This window comes from Camelus dromedarius, chromosome 34 (assembly GCF_036321535.1).
Source record: "Camelus dromedarius isolate mCamDro1 chromosome 34, mCamDro1.pat, whole genome shotgun sequence".
Classification (NCBI taxonomy): domain Eukaryota; kingdom Metazoa; phylum Chordata; class Mammalia; order Artiodactyla; family Camelidae; genus Camelus; species Camelus dromedarius.
This window is the reverse complement of record NC_087469.1, coordinates 13,215,802-13,235,965: the sequence shown is the minus strand read 5'-3', so window position 1 is coordinate 13,235,965 and position 20,164 is coordinate 13,215,802. Positions and strand designations below refer to the sequence as shown.

Genomic DNA, 20,164 nt, shown 5'->3' with positions numbered 1-20,164 from the left:
CAGCTCCAGACGTTTCTCGGCTCTAAACAGCCTCCTGCCGTCGGGCGGCTGTGCCCGTCAGGTAGAGTCCCTCCCGGCTCCTTGGAGTGAAGTGAGCTCCAGCAGCTGCTGGGACGCAGGGAAGGGTCTGCCCCCAACTGGTGTCCCCTGCCAAGGGCACAGAGTCCTGCACTAGCTTCGCCAAAATTGTTGCTGAAGGCAAATTCGTGTGCCCGCCACACCATGAGGCCAAACAAACTGCAACGTAGGGGTTTGGAGCAGAGAAAGGTTTATAGCAGGGCTGAGCAAATAGGACCATGTGGCTCATGCCCAAGAAAACCCTGAACTCCCAGAAGGGTTTCAGCAAAGCATATTTAATAGGCCAGGTAAAGGAAATGGGGGTCCACAGGGTAGATGATCAGCTCCTGCACAATTCTCTTGATTGGGTGGCTGTTGCGGTAACAAGGCGGTCAACACTATCAACTCCTAGGTGCCATAAGGTCTGGGACCAAATGCTCTCCATCATTAAGTAGTTCATTTCTTCCACTTGGCTGTGGTTTTAAGCATCTGAAAAACTGAGTAAGTACATTAGACGCTATTATCCCGGTGCATTAGAGAGGAGCTACTGCAGAGGATATAGGGAAGGGGATCTGACCCCGGAAGGCCCCAGAGGGTCCTGCTGCCTTACTCTAGGACTTCCGTTTCAGAAGATGCACACTGAGGTCAAAGGTGGAAGGATTTGTGCAGAGCCATACAACTGAAGGTGACTATAAGAACCAGTATTCAATCCCCAGTTGCTCTTTTCAAATGTGGCAGAAAATGCTAAGGGGAGAAAAAATCAAGAAAAACAAGCCAAGGTATAGGCACCAAAATCAAAACCAAAAAAGACCTAAAACAGAAAAACAAAAACAAAAAAATCCCCTCTGCTGAGGGTCAGTGTGTAAACCGAGGGTGCCCCCCTGCAGAGACGGGCGGGCGTGTGGGCGGAAGCGCTCTGGTCTTCGCGGTGGGTCCCCAGCGGCGCGCAGGATGCCTCCAGGAGCCCTGGGCACAGAGAGACAAGCAAACCTCCCGCAGCCTAGAAAGGCTCCAGCGCGCCGAGGAGGCGGGGCCGAGGGCAGCTTCCGGTTCCGGGCGCAAAGGCCCCACGTGTTCCGACCCGCCAGGCCCCGCGCGGCTCGGATCCGGCGGCGCTGCTTCGGCCGGGAGTGGGTGGGGGAGAAGCCGGGGCAGGGGAGGAGCCGCCGGAGCTGTCGGAGCCGTGAGTGCTGGGGGCTGGGCCGGGCCGGACCGGAGCGGGCTGGGCCGGGTTAAGCGGGGAGGAGGGGGAGGGGTCGGAGACCCCGCCCCCCCCAGAGTCTGGGGAAATCGTTCTGTCCCGGGGAAGGGGTTGCGGCAGCGTACTGAGGGGGCCGAGGCTAGTGGTCCCCGTGTCTCCCGGTGGCCGAAGCCAGAACGTCCGGGGACGTGGATGGCACTCTAGGCTTCTTTCGTTCCAGCCACCGCCCTCCGCCCCCTCCTGAGGCCTGCAGAAACACTGTTCGTCCGTACCTCCCATTGCTTCCGCTCCGACATGAACAGATACACTCGTGATTTTATCACCTGTGATCACACTAGGCCTTGAAGATCATCTGGCCCGTGGCTTTTCAGCAACCACTGTGACCGCCCCGAGCTTCTTAGCCACTGACTGTGCCTCCACTTGCAACTTCCCTCCCCCCACGCCTAACAGCCAGTTCTGGCACTTCTGGACACCACCACTACCCTCAGCAGGAGTGTGCGGGTCCTGGTTCTCATCTAGTTCGACCAAAGTTTGTTAGTTTGTATGGCATGGATTTGCTGCATTTTCTCAGAAAAGTGTTGGCCCGATTTCTATTTTTCTGGGCGTTGTATATTCTTGTCTCCTAGGCGCTTTGATAACCCTGTCTGCCTTGGTCTTGGGGAGCAGTGCCTCTTCCAAGCTGTGTGCCTCAGAGGCCAAGCTTAGAACTGTTGCTTTTTCTCTTTCCACACTCTGCAGGTGACACCCAGGGCAGCCTCACTCAGAAGCCACAAGGAAAGCTAGCGGAGTCCCTCATCTTTCCAACTTCTCTTCCAAGCTGCCCCATGGGCCTTGATCCAGAAAGCCACTTCAGAAAGGTTGTGGGACATGCCATGGGAGGCATGTTGATGGGACATGCGTGACAGCAGAGCAGTTAGGATTTGTGGCCATTTGTCCTGGGTAACTTTCTGCTGTGAGAGGTGGGCAGGGTTGGAGGGAGGAAGGAAAGTTCTCCTCAGACAGAACACCTGTGATTCGTAATCTTTCCCCCTCTCTCTTCCAGCTGTACCCCTTTTGTGCTCTTTCTGTATACTATATTGCAGTAGACAGTCATTTCAAGGGCACAGCAAGGTTTACTACAATGTGAGGGACTCTTGCAAACTATACAGATGAGGCATTACAGACTATACAAATGAGATGAGTTACAGGTTTACAGCATTTTTTTCCAGTTAATTTGGCACAGGCATAAAACATAACAGTCCTAGACACTTCCTCCGTTAAATTTGGTCAGCACTGGAAAAGTCGGATCCTCTCTACCTGACCCTCAGATTTACCTCCTTTGCCTTAGGTACTGTCCTCGGACTTACCATGCACCTTAAGCCCCTGAAGGGCTTGTTAAACACAGATTGCTGGGGCCACCCAGAGTTACTGATCATAGGTCAGGGCTGGGCTTGATAATCTGCATTTCTCACAAGTTCTCAGGTGCTGGTGCTGCTCGTCTGGGTTTCTCATATTGAGAACCACAGCTTTTGACCAAACTTTTTCACACAAATAATGAAGTGGTTTGGGGATCAAAAGACCTGTGTGTGAGTACTACATGCTTGAAACTAATAATACGATCTTGTGGGTAATTTAATCACTTAGATCTGAGTTCTTTCATTTGTAAATTTATGAAAGTGTACTTTAAAAAGCCCCAAATGTTACGTTACCTTATGCCAAATTAAAGGTGAAATATTGATGAGTTTTCCCCTTGATTTTCTTAATTCTCTTGAAAGAAGCTTCAATTTTGATCATATAGCTTATACCCATATTCTCAGTTTTTGCTATAAATTCCTAGTATGCAGAAGTCCCTGCTGTTTTTTTAAATACATGCTAAATTCTCTAAGGTCGAGGCCTGTGCTTTTTTCATCTATCTTTGCCCAGCACCTTGAATTGTGTGGAACACATAACTGATGCTCAGTAGATATTTGTGGAATGAATGAACTCCATCCCCTGCCTGCCTTCCTCCTTGAAGAAGTTTTTGTCCACTAATCCTGTGTAATTTAGTGAAGCAGTAAATGGCTGTGCCACCTGATTCCCCCAAGGGACTGGAATAAATTCTAACGCCAGGTTCCAGTAACTGTCCCCGTAAGTCATCTGTTACCCAGAATCCCTGGCACCCACTGATTCTGAGTTTCAGTGTCTGTATTCAAATCGGGGGAAGAGAAATTGACAGCTTAATTAAATTCAACACACCTCTTTGAGCATCTTTTCTACCAAGCGTTAGGAACTGGGAGTATAAACATGTATAAGGAGATCCTCTCATTCAGGGACAGGGCTCACAGTGAGAGACAGAGACTCTAAACCATGACCCACAGCCAGAATGGCATCTTGGGGTTCCTTCTACTCTGGGCCATGACTTAGTCTGCATTGGAAACCTGATACTCTTCAGATTCTTCTGGTCTAGTAGATGTGGGTCCCCTTCTTCATCATCTCATCATCTGCAAGGGAGCCTTGGGCCAGGCCAGAAGGAAGCCATCTAGATGCAGAGCTGGGAGTATCTTGAAAGAGAATATTAATTACAAAACTAAAACCATAGTAAATGACTTTTGAATTAAATGTTCTGAAGTATCCATATTTACACCTTAGGTCAGGCTATATTTATAAAATATATTATCCTGTTATTTTTCATTAAATAATGGCTCCTCTCACTCTGTGACTGGCATTGGCCATGTTCTTTGTAGTAATTAGATGCTAGTTTAACTCTGGCTGCCAGAGGAAGCTGCTGCCCTCATCCGGGTGGGTGTCAGGTTTGATCTTCAGATTAGTTTGTGATGTTCTGTTTTAAAGTGTGGCATATAGATTGACTTGCTTTATTCAGGCCATTAACCACCCCTGGGTAAAAACCCCTAAGGTTAAAAAGCCTCGCTTCATGTTGGAGGTTAACCAGCGTTATCCTTGTGGCCAGATACTTAATTCTAGACTCAAAACATGTATTTGGCCTCTTGCTCTTCTCAACTCTTGGATAAATTCCTCTCACATCCTTTAGGCTAATACATTATGGCCCAAGTACTCACAAAGAGGCCGTATGTCTTTGTACCCCTCAAAGCCCCTCTTTTATTACCATCAGAAAGCTGGACTGTTCAAAAAATGATCCAGCTCCTTGCCTTTAGGTAGAAAATCATTTCCCATTTTCAGGATGAACTGATTCAACTTGTCCCAGATGATACATTTCTAGGGAGTATAGAACACAGGTCGTCTACCTGTGGAGGCAGGGCTGTCAGCGGTCCAGCACTGTGGTACATGCCCATAGGAATCTCTTAAACTAAAAATAAAGTGAGTTGTTAAGATTTTTATAGCTTTATTTTACATTTTTATGTTTAGATTTAGGCTCAATTGCATTTTTATACCTTGATCGTAACCACAAAGTCTACACAGTTCGGGAGCAGAAGATATTTATGTCTTAGCCTCCACTGACTTCCCACTACAGTTTGGTCTCTCTTTTTATTTCTCCTGTCTTCCTCTTTTCTACACCTTATTCTCTATACACCTTATTCTATTGTAATAACCTTTGAGCTACTTCTCCTCTTGCTACTCAAATCTAACAAAGAATCATAGAATAGAATTGTAACTAAATCTATGTTGAATCTAACAAAGGAAGAAAAAATTTAAATGGCAAGAATATTTTAAATATTTTTAAACACACTGATCGTGATGTTTTAGAAGGCAAAAGGTCAGTGAACGTATTCCCATTTCTTTAGCCTTTCGGGTTATACTTTCAAAGGACCTCTTGGGCATACAGGTCTTTCTCAGAGATATTGTAGTTTAGTTCCAGACCATTGCAATAAAATGAATATCTCAGTAAAGTGAGTCACATGAATTTTTTGGTCTTCCAGTGCATATTAAAGTTACGTTTACACTGTACTGTAGTCTATTAAAGTGCAGTAGCATTATGTCTAAAACAAAAAAGTATGCACCTTAGTTTAAAAATATTGCTGAAAAATGCTAATCATCATCTGAGTTTTCAGCAAAGCATAATCTTTTTGCTGGTGGAGGGTCTTCCCCCTATGATGATGGCTGCTGACTGATCAGGATGGTGGTGGCTGAAGGTTAGGGTGACTGTGGCAAGTTTCTTAAAATAAGTCAGGTTCGAGGCATCAACTGACTCCCTTTGAAGAGCAGTCTCTCTGTAATGTGCAACGCTGTATGATAGCACTTTACCCACAGTAGATCTTCTTTCAAAATTGGAGTCAGTTCTCTCAAACCCTGCTGCTGCTTTGTATGGAATATTCCAAATCCTTAGTTGTCTTCACAGCATCTTCACCAGGAGTGGGTTCCATCTCAAGAAAACACATTCTTTGCTCATGCACAGAAAGCAGCTCCTCATCCGTGGAAGTTTTGTCATGAGATAGCGGCAATTCAGTCACATCTTCAGGCTCCATGTCTAATTCTAGTTCTCTTCCTGTTTCTGCCACATCTTTAGTTACTTCCTCCACTGAAGCGTTGAACCCCTCAAAGTTGAAATTAACTTCTTTCACATTCCTGCTAATGTTGGTATTTTGACCTCTTCCCATGGATTATGAATATTCTCCATGGCATCCAGAATGGTGAGTCCTTTCCAGAAAGCTTTCAGTTTACTTTGCCCAGATCCATCAGAGGAGTCGCTATCTATGCCAGCTGTAGCCTAACAAAATGTGTTTCTGAAATAATAAGACTTGAAAGTCAGAATGACTCTTCGATCCCTGGGCAGCGGAATGGATGCTGTGTGAGCAACATGAAAATAACATGAATCTCATTGTCCGTCTTCATCAGGGCTCCTGGGTGGCCAGGTGCCTTGTCAGTGAGCAGTAATATTTTGAAAGAAATCTTTTTTTCTGAGCAGTAGGTCTCAACAGTGGGCTTAAAATACTCAGTAAATCATGGTGTCAATAGACGTGCTGTCATCCAGGCTTTGTTGTTCCATTTATAGGGCACAGGCAGAGTAGATTGAGCATAATTCTTAGGGGCCCTAGAATGTTTGGAATGGGAAATTAGCAATGGCTTCAACTTAAAGTCACCAGCTGCATTAGCCCCTAACGAGAGTCGGCCTGTCCTTTGAAGCTTTGAAGCCAGGCACTGAGTTCTCCTCTTTAACTATGAAAGTCCTACATGGCATCTTCTAACAGTAGAAGGCTGTTTTGTCTAATCTGCTGTTTAGTGTCACCACCTTCATGAATTATCTTAGCTACATCTCTGGATAACTTGCTGCAGTTATCCAGTACTGCTACATCAGGACCTCCTGCTTCATCGTGCACTTTTATGGTTATGGAGTTGGCTCCCTTAAACCTCCTGAACCAACCTCTGCCAGCTTCATACTTTTCCTCTGCAGCTTCCTCACCTTTCAGCCTTCATAGAATTGAAGAGGGTTAGGGCCTGGCTCTAGATTAGACTTCGGCTCAAAGGATTGCTGTGGCGGGTTTGATCTTTCATGCAGACCACTGAGGCTTTCTCCACTTCCTTGTCATTTGTGTATTCCCTGGAGTAGCACTGTCAGTTTCCTTCAAGAACTTTTTTTTTGCATTCACAACTTGGCACACAAGGCCTGGCTTTCAGCCTGTCATCTTTCAACATGCTCTCCTCACCAAGTTCAATCATTTCTAGTTTTTTTACTTAAAGGAAAAGACATGCAACTCTTCCTTTCACTTCAGCACTCAGGGCCCATTGTACAGTTATTCGTTTGCCAAATTTCAATATTGTTGTATCTCAGGAAATAGGATGGCCCAAGAAGAGGGAGAGAGATGGGGAACAGTTGGTGGAGCAGTCAGAACACACAGAACATTTACTAATTTAAGTCTGCCGTCTTATATAGACACAGTTTATGGCACCCCAGAACAATTACAATAGTAACGTCAAAGATCACTGATCACAGATCACCATAGTAGACATAATAATAAAGAAAAGTTTTGAAATGTTGCATGAATTATACCAAAGTGTGACACACAGAAATGAAGTGAGCAAATGCTATTGGGAGTACTTGCTTGATGCAGGTTTGCTGTGAACCTTTAATTTGTAAACAAAACAAAACAAAAAACATTGTCTATGAAGCATAATAAAGGTGAAACGGAGTAAAATGGGGTGTGCCTGTCCTAACTGGGTTTGCCTGTCCTAACTGGGTTTGCCTCAAGTTATCTCTTCTCAGAGGGAGGGGACAGGCCAGTGACTGGTAAGTAGCATCATTGCTAATGTTTTAGGCAGGAGAACCTGTCTTTAAGGTTCCGTCCCATCTGTGTTCCAAGGATCTTGTTTAATCCTAGCTTATACGTGCTTTCAAAGCAAACACTCTTGGTTTATCACTTTACTTTTGATGTAACAGTAAACAGACCAAGATTTTTTTCCTGTGCATTTAAATTTTTTTTTGAATTATGATGAAATAAAGGACTGTTTGCTTATTTAAATTTTGCCTTTTTCCCAAAAGGATTTAAAGCAATTTGAAGGAAAGAGAACAAAATATATTGAGCATCTACCGTATAGCAGGCTGTATGCTGAGTGATTCTGTGTGTTACTTCACTTACTCCTTAGGACAACCATGTGAGGTAGATGGTATTAGCCCCATTTTGAAGATGGGACTCAGGCTAATAAGTGAGGAGAAGGATTCAATCCAAGCTGCAGAGCCCCTCACCATTACGTGAAAGCATGAGGAAACATTTGTGTAAGGATAATTAACAATAAAATAAAAGAATCTTTCAGGAGGGGGATCATAGTGGATAGGCTTCAGTTTTAAAGAACAGTACAGAAGTGGAAAAGAGCAGTTAACAATGTTTATGAGCCGATTTCTTTCCTAGAACAGTAAAATGAGTTCACGCAGGGTCTGGTTAGCCCCAGTGAGCAGTCATACCCAAATCTCCAGGATACAGGTCTTCTTTAGAGTCAAAGAGAAGAAGGGAGGCTGGCGGGGATGTAGGTATCTGCTAAATGTAATCACTCAAACCTCTCTGATTACTGTTTTATTCTGAAGATTAATTATTTGCCAGTAACTAGAGCACATCTCTCTTTTAGGTAGAGACTGTAGGAATACAGACCTTGTCTTTTAGAGTCCAGAAGGATCACCCCAAGTAGTAACATTTTAAGGTAGAGACCCAGATTTTTGTCACTGCCTGCAGTTTTCTGTTTTTGTCAATAGAATTGGGTTAGGACCTTCACTGGCTTGTGAGCTACTCAGACAAGGGGCAGAGACAGCTGGATCAGAGACTGGAGAAAGTTACTGCCTTTTCCACGTCTCCCTATTCCTCCCCTAGATGTCCTAGAAACACACTCAAGAGCCCAGATTGTGGGGCCTGCCCAGGCCTAGGCTTGTGAAAAGCGTGTCTGCAGACGTTTTTTTAAAGCCTTCTGGAGCCAAGCTCTTCCTGGCCGGGCCTCACAGTCTGACTGGGGTGTCCTGCTGTCAGGTTTTTACCTGTCCCTGCAGACCCTTTCCGGGACAGACGTCGAGGGAAGGCGTTAGGACAGCACAGGCAAGAGACTGCCAGGCAGACTTGCAGTACAGCCCATCCCATAAATTGCGAAATGAAACACAGTTGGCCGTTTTGTGTCTCTAATACTGATGCCCGACATTTGCACAGCACACTCACAAGCTCTCAGCGAATCCTGTGAGTTAGGAGAGTGGCTGTCTGCAGAAGGCTTTACCTTCTACAAGGGCTCTTGGGTGCATTAGCTCAGGAGAACCTCAGAGCAGCTCCAGGCACGTGGGGCCTGGGCTGGAGCGTACATCTTTGGATACCTGATCTGGTGCGCTTTCCACAGCACTGCCCGACTCCTCTTCCCTCCCATCTTTTGCTCCACCAAGGACCACTCTCCCTCCCTTCGTTCTGCTGTTGCCGTCTCCATCTCATCTTCCTAGGCTGCCAAAGTCAATGCAAAGCAAGCAAAGGAAATCTCAATCCAGGAGTTCTGAAAGGCATTTTACATTGGCAGGCTTTCTGTGATGTTGTTCTTTTTCCTTCAGTGAGCAAAGCCCTGTGAGAGCAGGAACCCTCTGTCAGCACTTGCTTTCTAGACTCTAGCAGGGAATCTCGTGGACTGTGCTGCGTGAAAACAGTGAGAGTTCCTATCCTGCTTCGCTGGGCAGGTTCTTAGACTTTCAAGATAATAGAGATCCTTCATTGAGCCCAAAGACCCTGTGTATTCCATCTTATTTCCCTGCCCTGCTGATGGGGGGGGCTGGGAATCTTTGTCTGGATAAACAATCATTATTGCAGTTGCATTAAATTACTTGATGTCTGGTTTTGTGCTTATTAAAATTGATTCAAATCTTTAGAGGAAAATGATTTTTTTTTCAATGCATAGCTTTGTATGAGTTAGAGGTGGATTATCCCAGGGCAGCCTGAAGATTCCTCGTGTTGAGTTGTGGTTTCGTCCCTTCAGGAACCACTAAGAGTATTCTGTTTTAATCACAATCCAAACAGTAATTGTTTTTTCCTTATTTATTCATTTGTCGAGCACACAGTTTGTTGGACGAATGAATAAGTAAGAATTAATAAGACATCGGATCTGTCCTTCTGGAGAAAGACTTAAAAAGACTTACTGTGGTCTGTGCCTGGGTACCCATTGTGTGACGGGTGTTGAGCTGGGTGCTGTATGGCCCTGCCCTCAGAGCTTTATAGTCTGGTGAATTAAACAGCACGAAGAATGATTCTTACGCAAAGAGGAGCTATACATGTGTGCTGTGATGCAGGGGGAGGTACAAGTTCCTGTGGAAACCATCTGGGAGCACCAGGGAAGGCATCCCTGGCATGGGTAGAGCTAACCAAGTGAAGGGGGTAGAATAGAGTATTTCAGGCCGAGTCAGCAGCATCGTGAACGCCCAGTGAGGGCATGGAAAACAGACGAAGCAGGAGATTCGAGCAGTGACTTCAGTGGGAGTGGCAGTGATGGGAGAAGACAGGCAGGCAGGGGCCAGGTCTTAAAGGCCCTTGGGAATCAAATCGTAAGGAGTTTGCATTTTATCCTGTGGACAGTGTGAAGCCATTGGCTGATTCTGTGTGTTAGAAAGCTCCCCACTCAGCGCTCACTGCAGTATTGCAGGTGGAATTAACACGGACGTGGCTCCTGCCAATTTTTAAATGCTTCCACTCACCTGCTTCCCTGCCCCCAAACTAAAGGTACATGTATAGGTTCCAGAAATAAAAGCCAGAAGAGTAAGCACTTTCTGACTCCACCACGGCCCAAGGAGATTTCAAACCAAAATAAAGGCTTCTGGAGGTTGAGGTACAATACCATTCTGCAACAAGGAGAAATGAATTGGGGAACTGGTAGGAGTGGGGGAGGGACATGGACTTGAACCATCTGCCAGCCTGGTGCCTTGAAGAGCTACTTCTTCCGTGAAAATCTGTCTGCTGATCAAGCAAAAACACCAAGAAGTGTAGACCTCCATGCCCCTGAGTAGGACAAAAATCACTTAGGGACTTAGGCCCAAATAATACACTACCAGCATAATTCAGGAATACTCTGAGAAATTAACATAAAAACTGATCCAAGGTCATTGAAACCATTAGTACTTAGGTAAAAGCAAAAGAAATTCCGTTCAAAGGGCTCGGTTTTATTACCTAGGGCTCTCAGGACTCCCAAAGAAAATGGGTATAAAATGTGACTAATTACAAAGCACTTGAGAAAACAAACCACCACGAGGTGGAGCAGATTCAGTGAGCATAGAAATTAGCGCATGAAGACAGCAAGTATGATCTAAAAGGGGTCATGCAATTATATAGTAAACGTTTGAGAGTAATGGGAAATAAGCATGAATGAAAAGCGATTTGAGATCTAGGTAATAAAAATGAAGAGTTTGGTCGTTGAAATTAAGCTCATTTGGTGGGCAGCAGCACGTTAGACAGCATGTTCCAGCCGTTAAGAGTGGACTAGATAACCTTGCAGGTGGACCCCAGGCAGTTGTAGTGAAGCACAGAGCGACCAGAAACTGAAGTATCCCTCAGATTGCGTGTGGAGAGTGGTCTGTGGGGAGGGTGGGGGGCAGCACCAGGAAGACCACCGGTGAAACTTGAACCAAGCAGTTCATTCAACGTGTCAGGGCCAGTGTGGTGGTAGGGGCTGAGGACAGTGTCATTTTTCAGAGGTTCTATCAGTACCTTTCAGTGGGGCATGATGGCTCAAGTAGGGGGAATGGCAGTGGAGATGAGGCAGATGAATTTGAAAGATTTAGGAGGTAGAATTAACAGGATTTGGTGAGTTTAAAAAAAAAAAAAGTAGAAACATGGAGAAAAGTTTGATTCTTCCTGTTGAGGTAGGAAGAAAACTTCAAAGTGGAGTTTTACTCATTTAAATGTGTTTTTTGTGTGCTTTGTTATTAGAGATTGTTGAAAATCACAGTCCTCAGCTTCCAGGAGTTTCTCTGGAAAGATAAACCATGGCTGTGTGATACAGCAGGTTTTGTGGTAAGAGGTTGCAGAGGGAATGGGGTCAAAGAAGACATCTGAGAAGACATGAGGCCTTAGCTATGTATGTCTTGAAAAATAAAGTATAATCTAATGAAGGGTAAAGAGGCAGAGGGAACGGCTCGTTCAGAAGCCAGAGAGCATAGGGCTTGTGTGTTTCACAAGCAGGATGTCGATGTCTGTGTGAAAAGACTGGAGAGGAATGCAAAGGGAGCAAAAGATGCAGGTCAACCCAATACGTAATACTCGGGAGTCTGTAGTTCACTTACAGGACGGGGAGGAGTATCGAGGATCTCAAACAGGGAGATGTGACCGGATTTACCAAGAGCACTCTTGTGATACAATGAATGGTAACTTACAGGTAGCAAACCTGGAGGCAGGTAGCTCACGTGTAGAGGCGGTTGCAGTGATCCAGAGGAGAACCGGTGAAGACATGAACTGGGAATAAGAAGAGGGGATCTGTTTAGAAGAAATAGGAACACACAGGTGCAGCTTTGGGGGTGGGAGAATTCCACACAGAAGGAATAGCCTTTTACAGGCTTGGAGGCCTGGGAAGACCCCTACTATAGGGAGATCAGCAATGCATTCATTCTAGCGGGTGATACTGAGAAAAGGGGAGGATAGGAGGCTTGAAAAATAAATTGAGGGCCGGCTGTGAAGAGCTTCCCGTGCCACGCCAAGGGTTTTGGAACTGATCTTACTAATAGGGAGAAGTGATTATTTGTAAATGTGTTGTGCATTTGGAGCTATAATTTAGAAAGAATAGTTAACATTGGGGTAACATCACTCTCTAAGCACTGTACACATAGTAATACATATATTCCTCATAGTAACCCTATTAGACGGATTCCATTCTTACATTCATTTTGTAAATGGGAAAACAGGTGTAACGAGAATAAGACCTTGACCATGGACCCACACAAACCCTAGCATTTGGACTCCAGAACTCTCTCTTAACCTGACACATCCTAGGTGTTTCTCAACCAGGATGCACATCAGACCCACATGTAGCATTTCTAAAGATACAGTTGCCTGGATTGACTTGAATCAGAATGTCCAGAAGAATGATGTGTGATACTGTGTTTTGCAGAAACTCCACCAGTATAGTTCTGTTGCCCTTTGCTCATAGCTGGGTACAGCGGGGATCTGAGTTAGGAAGCTATGGCAGTAGTCCAAGCAAGAGACGAGGGCCCAGGCTCAAGCAGGGGGAAACAGAGGCTTAAGAGGTAGAATTGATTTAATGAGCTGTAAGCAACAGGGAAGAATCAAAATTGAATCCAAAGATCATGAAGTTGAGTGTTGACTTAACAAGTGACGATCTCAGCCAAGAGAGGATTCCAGAAAGGGGTAGATTTGGGAGTAAGAATCATGAATTTAGTTTTGAGCACTCGAGTTTGAGGGTCTTCCAATTAAAGGTGTCTTAAGAGGAAGGTTGCTTTTGGTGGTGCCTGTGTGCCAGCCACAGTGTAAGTGGCTTTCCTCACCATTATCTTATACAGCCCTCCCCCCAAATCTCTGAAACTCCCCATTTTACAGAGGAAATTGGTACTGAGTGGGGTTCAGTTCACAATCAATTTCCATAAAGCCTTCAGTGTCTATTTCAGACACACTGTGTGTTAATAGATTGTGGCCAGTACCACATTTTTAGCAGGGATTATGAGTGTCTTTTCTCCTAGCTGTTTTCCTTTAGGTTGACAGGGTTTCATGAAGTAGAAAGGCAGAGTTTTTCTATTTTTCTATGGGGTGTGAACCTGGCCTAGGAAAAGGATGGGAGAACATACCTTCAGGCGTAGATCACCCTATTCCAGCTAGATCTATTTACAACATACGGTTATGGAGATCAGGGGACTTAAATTGGAGAAAGTGTTGTGTGTACAGGATTACGACTGAGCTCAAAACTGTTACTCCCACGTGCCATTTCATGCTTACACAATTGTCCCTTTGCTCCTCTACCCCAGGTTCCACGGAAGAAACTCGAGGGGCCCAGGCTGAGACGGGGGGGAAATGCCCATGTGAGCTCTAGATGGTGTGAGACCACCCCAGAGCCAGATGATGGCTACAGCCTTGGAACCAGAGGACCAAGACCTGTGGGAAGAAGAGGGAATTCTCATGGTGAAATTGGAAGATGATCCCACCTGTCGGCCAGAGTCCATCTTAGAGAGGGATGACCCTGTGCTCGAGACGTCACACCAGAACTTCCGATGCTTTCGGTACCAGGAAGCAGCGAGCCCTCGAGAAGCTCTCATCCGGCTTCGAGAACTGTGTCATCAGTGGCTGAGGCCAGAGAGGAGGACAAAGGAGCAGATCCTAGAGCTGCTCGTGCTGGAGCAGTTCCTGACCGTCCTGCCCGGGGAACTGCAGAGCTGGGTGCGGGGCCAGCGGCCAGAGAGTGGCGAGGAGGCCGTGACGCTGGTGGAGGGTTTGCAGAAACAACCCAGGAGACCAAGGCGGTGGGTGAGGAGGGGGAGTCCTGATCTGTGTGATGTGGAGGGGGACTATTTGCTGGAAGGAAGGATTTGGGGGCAGGGCTTCCAGAAATTACCCTTTAACTAAGGCCTCTGCCCTGGGGTTGCACCTACGTCCACAAGCTCCGGAGGACAGGAGTGTGTGTGAGTGTGTGTGTTTGAGTATGACTTTGGGGTTTTTGAAACACCTGCCCAGGGACTGTCTTAGGTGATACAACTTAGCTTTTGCTTTTCTGAGTGTTGAGCCTCCATTTCCTGGGGAGGAGAATTCTGTGACTTCCTCAGAGGCTCTCAGACCCGCAGTCACAGGTCCCCTTCCAGGACAACATGGAGGGGAGCAGACAGCAGGGAGAGCTGCAGGCGGGGTGGGCGAAGACGGGAGGGCAGGGCCTCGGAGCCTGGGGGCGCAGGGTTGGGGTGGGGGTGGGGGGGAGGACTAGAAAGCCCTGCGGTTTCCGAATGTCCCCTGCCTTGTCCTGGCTACAGCGACCTCAGCTCCTCCCTGCGTGCCCCCGGGGCTGGAGCTTCCCTCCTCGGCTGGGTCCCTCTGGGAGTTTTTCTTTGGACAGCTTCTCACGTAAGCCCTGGTGACAACCCAGACTCTCCTCCTGACTCCATGGTGACTGGAAGTTGGAATTGTTCCCAGGTGACTGTCCATGTTCACGGCCAGGAAGTCCTATCAGAGGAGACGGTGCCCCCGGGAGCGGCGCCCGAGTCAGCTAGTGGGCTCCAGGATCCTGCACAGCCCTCGACCCCTGAGGAGCCCCACCGGGAGACCACGCGGAGCCCAGAGCCGGGGGCGCCCGAAGAGCGGAGCCAGTGCCCCGAGCCGGAGTTCCAGCCCCTGCAGGAGCGCGGTGGGAGCCCCCGCAGAAGTGGGGAGCGCGGCAGAGCCAGGGGAGGGGACGTTTCCCCTGTCCTGAGGAGGCTGGTAGATTGTAAGGGGAGGAAGTCACAATGCAGGGCGCTGAGAGGAGACGGTGCTAGCTGGAGGCCCCTGTAAGCAGGGCCACCGTGGCCAGCAGTGCTGTTATTCTCCTGGTTCCAAAAGTATTATGGTGGTGGCGCTGGGACAACCCCAGCTGCCCTCAGGCCAGTTTCCTCACTCGCATCTTCCCACCAGAAGCGAGGGGCGGTAGGGATGCTCACCTCTTTGCTGGTACAGGAATGCCCTGCACGGTGCTGATCCCCGTCTTCTTTTCTTCTTAGAGGCTCCGGTGCCACAGGACCCAGCCGTTCCTGAAGAGAGGAGCCCCGGAAGCCCAGAGATGGTTGCCCTCCTTACAGCTCTATCTCAGGTGCGCCCCAGGTTCCGTCTGTACGGTGGAGAACTTGAGGAACCGTGGGGCATTAGCCACATACTGACCAGGTCAGACGGGGCACGCGTTTCCACTCTCCCATTGCCAGTTTGAGTTCTCCGCTCTGCGTGTATCTGGAAGGGGAGGAGCTGCATCTGTGAGATCAGTTCCAACACCTCAGTTAGATGCACGGGCTCCAAAGCCCCTTGACTTCCCTCCAGCCAGAGGGACTAACAAAACAGGATTCTTTTGTAACACCCCAGCACAACTCTGAAGTTGTCGAATGAGGGTTTGTTTTTGGTTCTAAGGTATAAACATGAAAGTCGTTTGTGAGGATGACTTACTGTGCTGCAGAAACGATTTCTGAATTCGGGTGCTGTCCTCTTCCAGGGACCGCCTTCAGTCAGACCATGACAGTTACAAAGCATTCATTGTGGGGAAGAACCCCAGAACTAAGCTTTGTGGCTGGAGAAAAAAGGCACAGAGTTTATCCTGGTTTTCAGAGCAGAGTCTAGCTGAAGAAGACGTCTGTGCTGTGCACACTGTATAAGTGATGTTCGATTAGGTCAGGTCAGTTAGGGAAAGCTTCTTCGAAAAGATGAGTTTTTGCAGGAATGTAGGTGGCATTGAGGCATCACATAGGGAGGTGAATGATGACTCCCTGAGACCTTTCTTGTATTTTAAACAGTGTCCTCAGGAAGAAGGAGAACATAGGGCGGAGCTGAGGGAAAGCAGTGGGACTGGAAGGAGCAGGAGGCGGGCCAGCGCAGAGGCAGAAACTTGGGACTTGGCGACCGATGGCGAAACGCAGGTTTCCTGAAAGGGAACCACGCGTCTCCTTTGAGTTTATCTCCTGGATGGGTTCTGCCCGTACCAGGGGCCTCATCCCAGGAGCAAGACGTGAGGCTCCACAAAGCACCCCTTTTTAATGGAATCCCTGCTTTGTTTCAGGGATTGGTAACTTTCAAGGACGTGGCCGTGTGCATCTCCCAGGACCAGTGGAGTGACCTGGATCCAGCCCAGAAAGAGTTTTATGGGGAATATGTCTTGGAAGAAGACTGTGGAATTGTGGTCTCCCTGTGTAAGGAATTTCAAGTGTTTCTAGAATGTCCTGAGCACAGAGATCTTCTTTTATTGTTGGAAATTAAGGGTGCCTTAGACCTTAGAGTGTATGTATTATAGTTTCCTTGTGCTGACCCCACCAGTGACATAGCCAGGGAAGATGATCTCCTTCAAAGTTAAAGGGAAGAGAAAATGCCTAGAAAGAAACCTCCAACAAGAAAACACAGCTATAATATTGTCATTTTAGTATGAGTTTTAGTTTGAGTAGGTAAGCGTGTCAGTTTTGAAAGAAGCAATAAAAATTGGAGATAATCTACTTACTTGAATATGAGAAAAGATGGTAACGTTTTCAGTTGTGTAATTATTGAGATGCCAGTGAAAGGCAAGAGATGCGCCGTACTCATCAGAGGTGCTCCGGCTAAAGAGACTGAAGGCTGGACTGACTGCCTGGCTGTGTACGTGTCCTGCAATCCACCAGACAGAAGAGGTCTGCCCATGACACAGGGGACCATTGAACCAGCCGTGATGTCCTGTTTTCCCTTTCTTGAACAGCATTTCCAATCCCCAGACTGGATGAGATCTCCCCCGCTGGAGAGGAGGAGCCTTTGATCCCAGACATCGCAGAGCCTCCAGAGCCTCAAGAGCCAGAAATCCTGAGCTTCACCTACACAGGTGAGGGATGACAGGGCGCGCCCCCCACACCCCACCCCGAGCTGGCAGCTCCTCTGGCAGGTGTTCTCTCTCCCTCTGGGTTCTCCCCCCTTCTCGCTGGTTCTTCTAACCTGTCGGCCATGACTATACTGTCTTCCCCCGCAACCTAATTCTTCCATCCTTTTCCCCCTCTTCACTCCTGTCTTTGGTTTGAGGGGTATGTAATACAAAACGGGGACAGGAGAAGAAAAAGGAACTTTTGGAATGGCAGCTACACCATTTTCTAAACAGTTCACTTAAACTCTCAATCCTCAACCTCCACATTTGTGAAAGGAAGATGATAATATCTGTCCATGCGAAGGCTGTTGACAGCCTGAGGTAACATGTAAGAAAGTGCCTGACACATGACAGGGGTTCAGTTGCCTGGTTATTTCTTTCCCAACCTCTCCAGTTATGAAATCTCTCTAGATGGTCCTGCCTTCCCAAAACTCTGCTTAAAAATCTCCACATTGTGTGGAGGGTGTCGTTGCCTCTGCAACGTCCCCCGTCCTCCTTTCCCCCTTTCTCCAGGAGACAGGAGTGAGGATGAAGAGGAGGATCCTGAGCAGGAGGACCCGAGTTTGGAGGACCCCCACCAGCCCACCGTGGGAGATGCAGACGTTCACCAGGCTGCAGACTGCGAAATAGTCTTTGAAGATGATCCAGACAGACTCAACGAAAGAAGACTTGACACAAATATTTCTCAAGCTAATAGTTCAGCGAGCCTTCAGGAAACCATGCCTGTCCACCCCCTGTTGGGGAGACAGCATGACTGCCCTGTATGTGGGAAAAGTTTCACTTGTAACTCCCACCTTGTTAGACACCTGAGGACTCACACAGGAGAGAAACCCTATAAGTGTATGGAATGTGGGAAAAGTTACACACGGAGCTCACATCTCGCCAGGCACCAAAAGGTTCACAAAGGGGGCGCTCCTTATAAATATCCCCTAAACCGGAAGAATTTAGATGAGACCTCCCCTCTGGTCCAGGCGGAGAGAACCCCCCCTGTTGAGAAACCCTACAGATGTGACGATTGCGGGAAACACTTCCGCTGGACTTCAGACCTTGTCAGGCACCAGAGGACACATACGGGAGAAAAACCCTTCTTCTGCACGATTTGTGGCAAAAGCTTCAGCCAGAAATCCGTGCTCACAACACACCAAAGAATCCACCTTGGAGGCAAGCCCTACTTGTGTGGCGAGTGTGGCGAGGACTTCAGCGCGCACAGGCGGTACCTGGCTCACCGCAAGACGCACGCGGCCCAGGAGTTCTACCTGTGCAGTGAGTGCGGCCGCTGCTTCAGCCACAGCGCCGCGCTGGCCAAGCACCTGCGGGGCCACGCCTCGGTCAGGCCGTGCCGCTGCACCGAGTGTGGGAAGAGCTTCAGCCGGAGGGACCACCTCGTCAGGCATCAGAGAACACACACGGGCGAGAAGCCCTTCACGTGCCCCACCTGTGGGAAGAGCTTCAGCAGGGGCTACCACTTAATCAGGCATCAGAGGACCCACTCAGGAAAGGCCTCCTAGCCGGCCCCCCTCCTGCGGACGCCTGCCTTCAGCCCTTCCCAGGGATGGGGCGAGAGGAGCCCTCTTGTCGGCCTCGGAAGACCTTTTCTGTGGGGGTCTCCCTGCCCTGCCCAGGTCTGCGTATCCTCTTCCCACAGCTCGGCCACCCCCCGCTCCGGGCAGGACTCCTTCCACACCTGGAGGAGAGTCTCCCCAAAGCTCGCTCGAGTTAAGGCCTCTCTCCTCGACAGGAGTGTTCCTGCCTCTGCCTCAGGGGTGTGAGGTAGGAGGCCTAGAAGGCTGAAGACGTTGTGGTTATGATGTTTTCCCCCAACATGGGCTGTTCCGCATCCTGAAGACTCCCTACAGCCTCACATCTAGAGCGGCCCAGGACAAGCCCTCAGGTTGGGTCAGGGACAGATCTTAAAGCACACGGCCCTGCACTCGGGGCAGGAGGTCTGCACCCCGATGGCCCCCGCACACTCCCAGGCCAGCTGTGCGGGCCTCTTGCCGACCCGCTTCCTCACCGCATGCTTCCCTGTGACTCCGGGAGATGCGAGGCGTGTTCGAGGGGCGGCGTCCTCAAGGCTGCTTCACATGGACCTTGTCAGGCCGCTCCCTTCCCCACTGTCACGGGGACACCCGGTGCCAGACACGGCTGGGAAGGAGGACCCAGTCAGCAGCCTCCTTCCTTGTGGGTTTTTTCCTGTTTGAGTGCTCATCCCCAGCCCTCCGCCTGCTCCAGGCTCTGGGTTTTGTCCTGGCACTGCTTCTGCTCCAAGTGGGAGGTCACATTGGGGGGCTGAGGGGTTCACTGAATCAGAATCATAATGAAATCACTTACATTCCCGCCTCTGCACCAGCCCCCACCCCACCCCACCCTCTTCACGTGGGTTCCTGAGAGGATTCTGAAACAGTGTCCACTTACAGAGGCACTATAATAACTATAGGTTCATGGTTGATGGGTCCCTTCATTTACATGAAGAAAACTGGAGAAGACCTGAGCTCAAATTATGGAAAAATCGAGAAAAAGCTGTTGCTCCTGGCCAGAGCCGTCAAGACCGCTCTCCTGACACCTTCCCCCATCACCCCCGCCTCACTCTGACAGCAGGGAAGCCTGGGACCCTGAAGAATTTACCAGGAGTAAATGGCTTTCAAGTATTTGTGTTGTCTGCTTTTTCTTATGTGATTCCATTTTCATGTAACTAAGAACTAAGGAGTAGTGTCTCACAGCCCAAGGATCTCTGTTGCCTGGTAAAGGTCCCATGGAGACGAGGCTGAAAAATTACAAACCTCACCTGCTCTGATTGTGGGCGTGGCAAGGCCTGGGGGGGCCGACCTCCATAGATGGAGCACAGGGTATGGGATTAAAGCACGAGAAGGGAGACCGTTTTCTGTGCCTAGTTTCTTCTGCTCTGTGTCTCCACCCGTTACGTGCCAGTGTTCACCACAGGAGCAAAGGTGGGCTAGCAAGACCTCAGGCTTAACAGCTCAACAAGGG

General features: G+C 48.4%; 1 protein-coding gene across 4 annotated transcripts; it reads left to right on the top strand.

The window, feature by feature from the left end:
- The first annotated feature begins 1,127 nt into the window (after positions 1-1,127).
- On the top strand, positions 1,128-19,824 carry ZNF202 (zinc finger protein 202). 4 transcript variants are annotated; one of them, XM_031443461.2, is made up of 8 exons: positions 1,146-1,240; positions 1,997-2,115; positions 13,602-14,097; positions 14,755-14,965; positions 15,318-15,406; positions 16,358-16,487; positions 17,021-17,140; positions 17,690-19,824. In XM_031443461.2, exons 3-8 carry the CDS (start codon positions 13,693-13,695, stop codon positions 18,682-18,684), a joined length of 1,950 nt encoding a protein of 649 aa, XP_031299321.2. In that variant the 5' UTR covers positions 1,146-1,240; positions 1,997-2,115; positions 13,602-13,692; the 3' UTR covers positions 18,685-19,824. The 4 variants fall into 4 exon arrangements, with proteins under 4 accessions (XP_031299320.2, XP_031299321.2, XP_031299322.2 ...); XM_031443462.2 differs by having other exon boundaries at positions 1,997-2,197; XM_031443460.2 differs by lacking the exon at positions 1,997-2,115 and having other exon boundaries at positions 1,128-1,240.
- Positions 19,825-20,164: the final 340 nt, after the last annotated feature.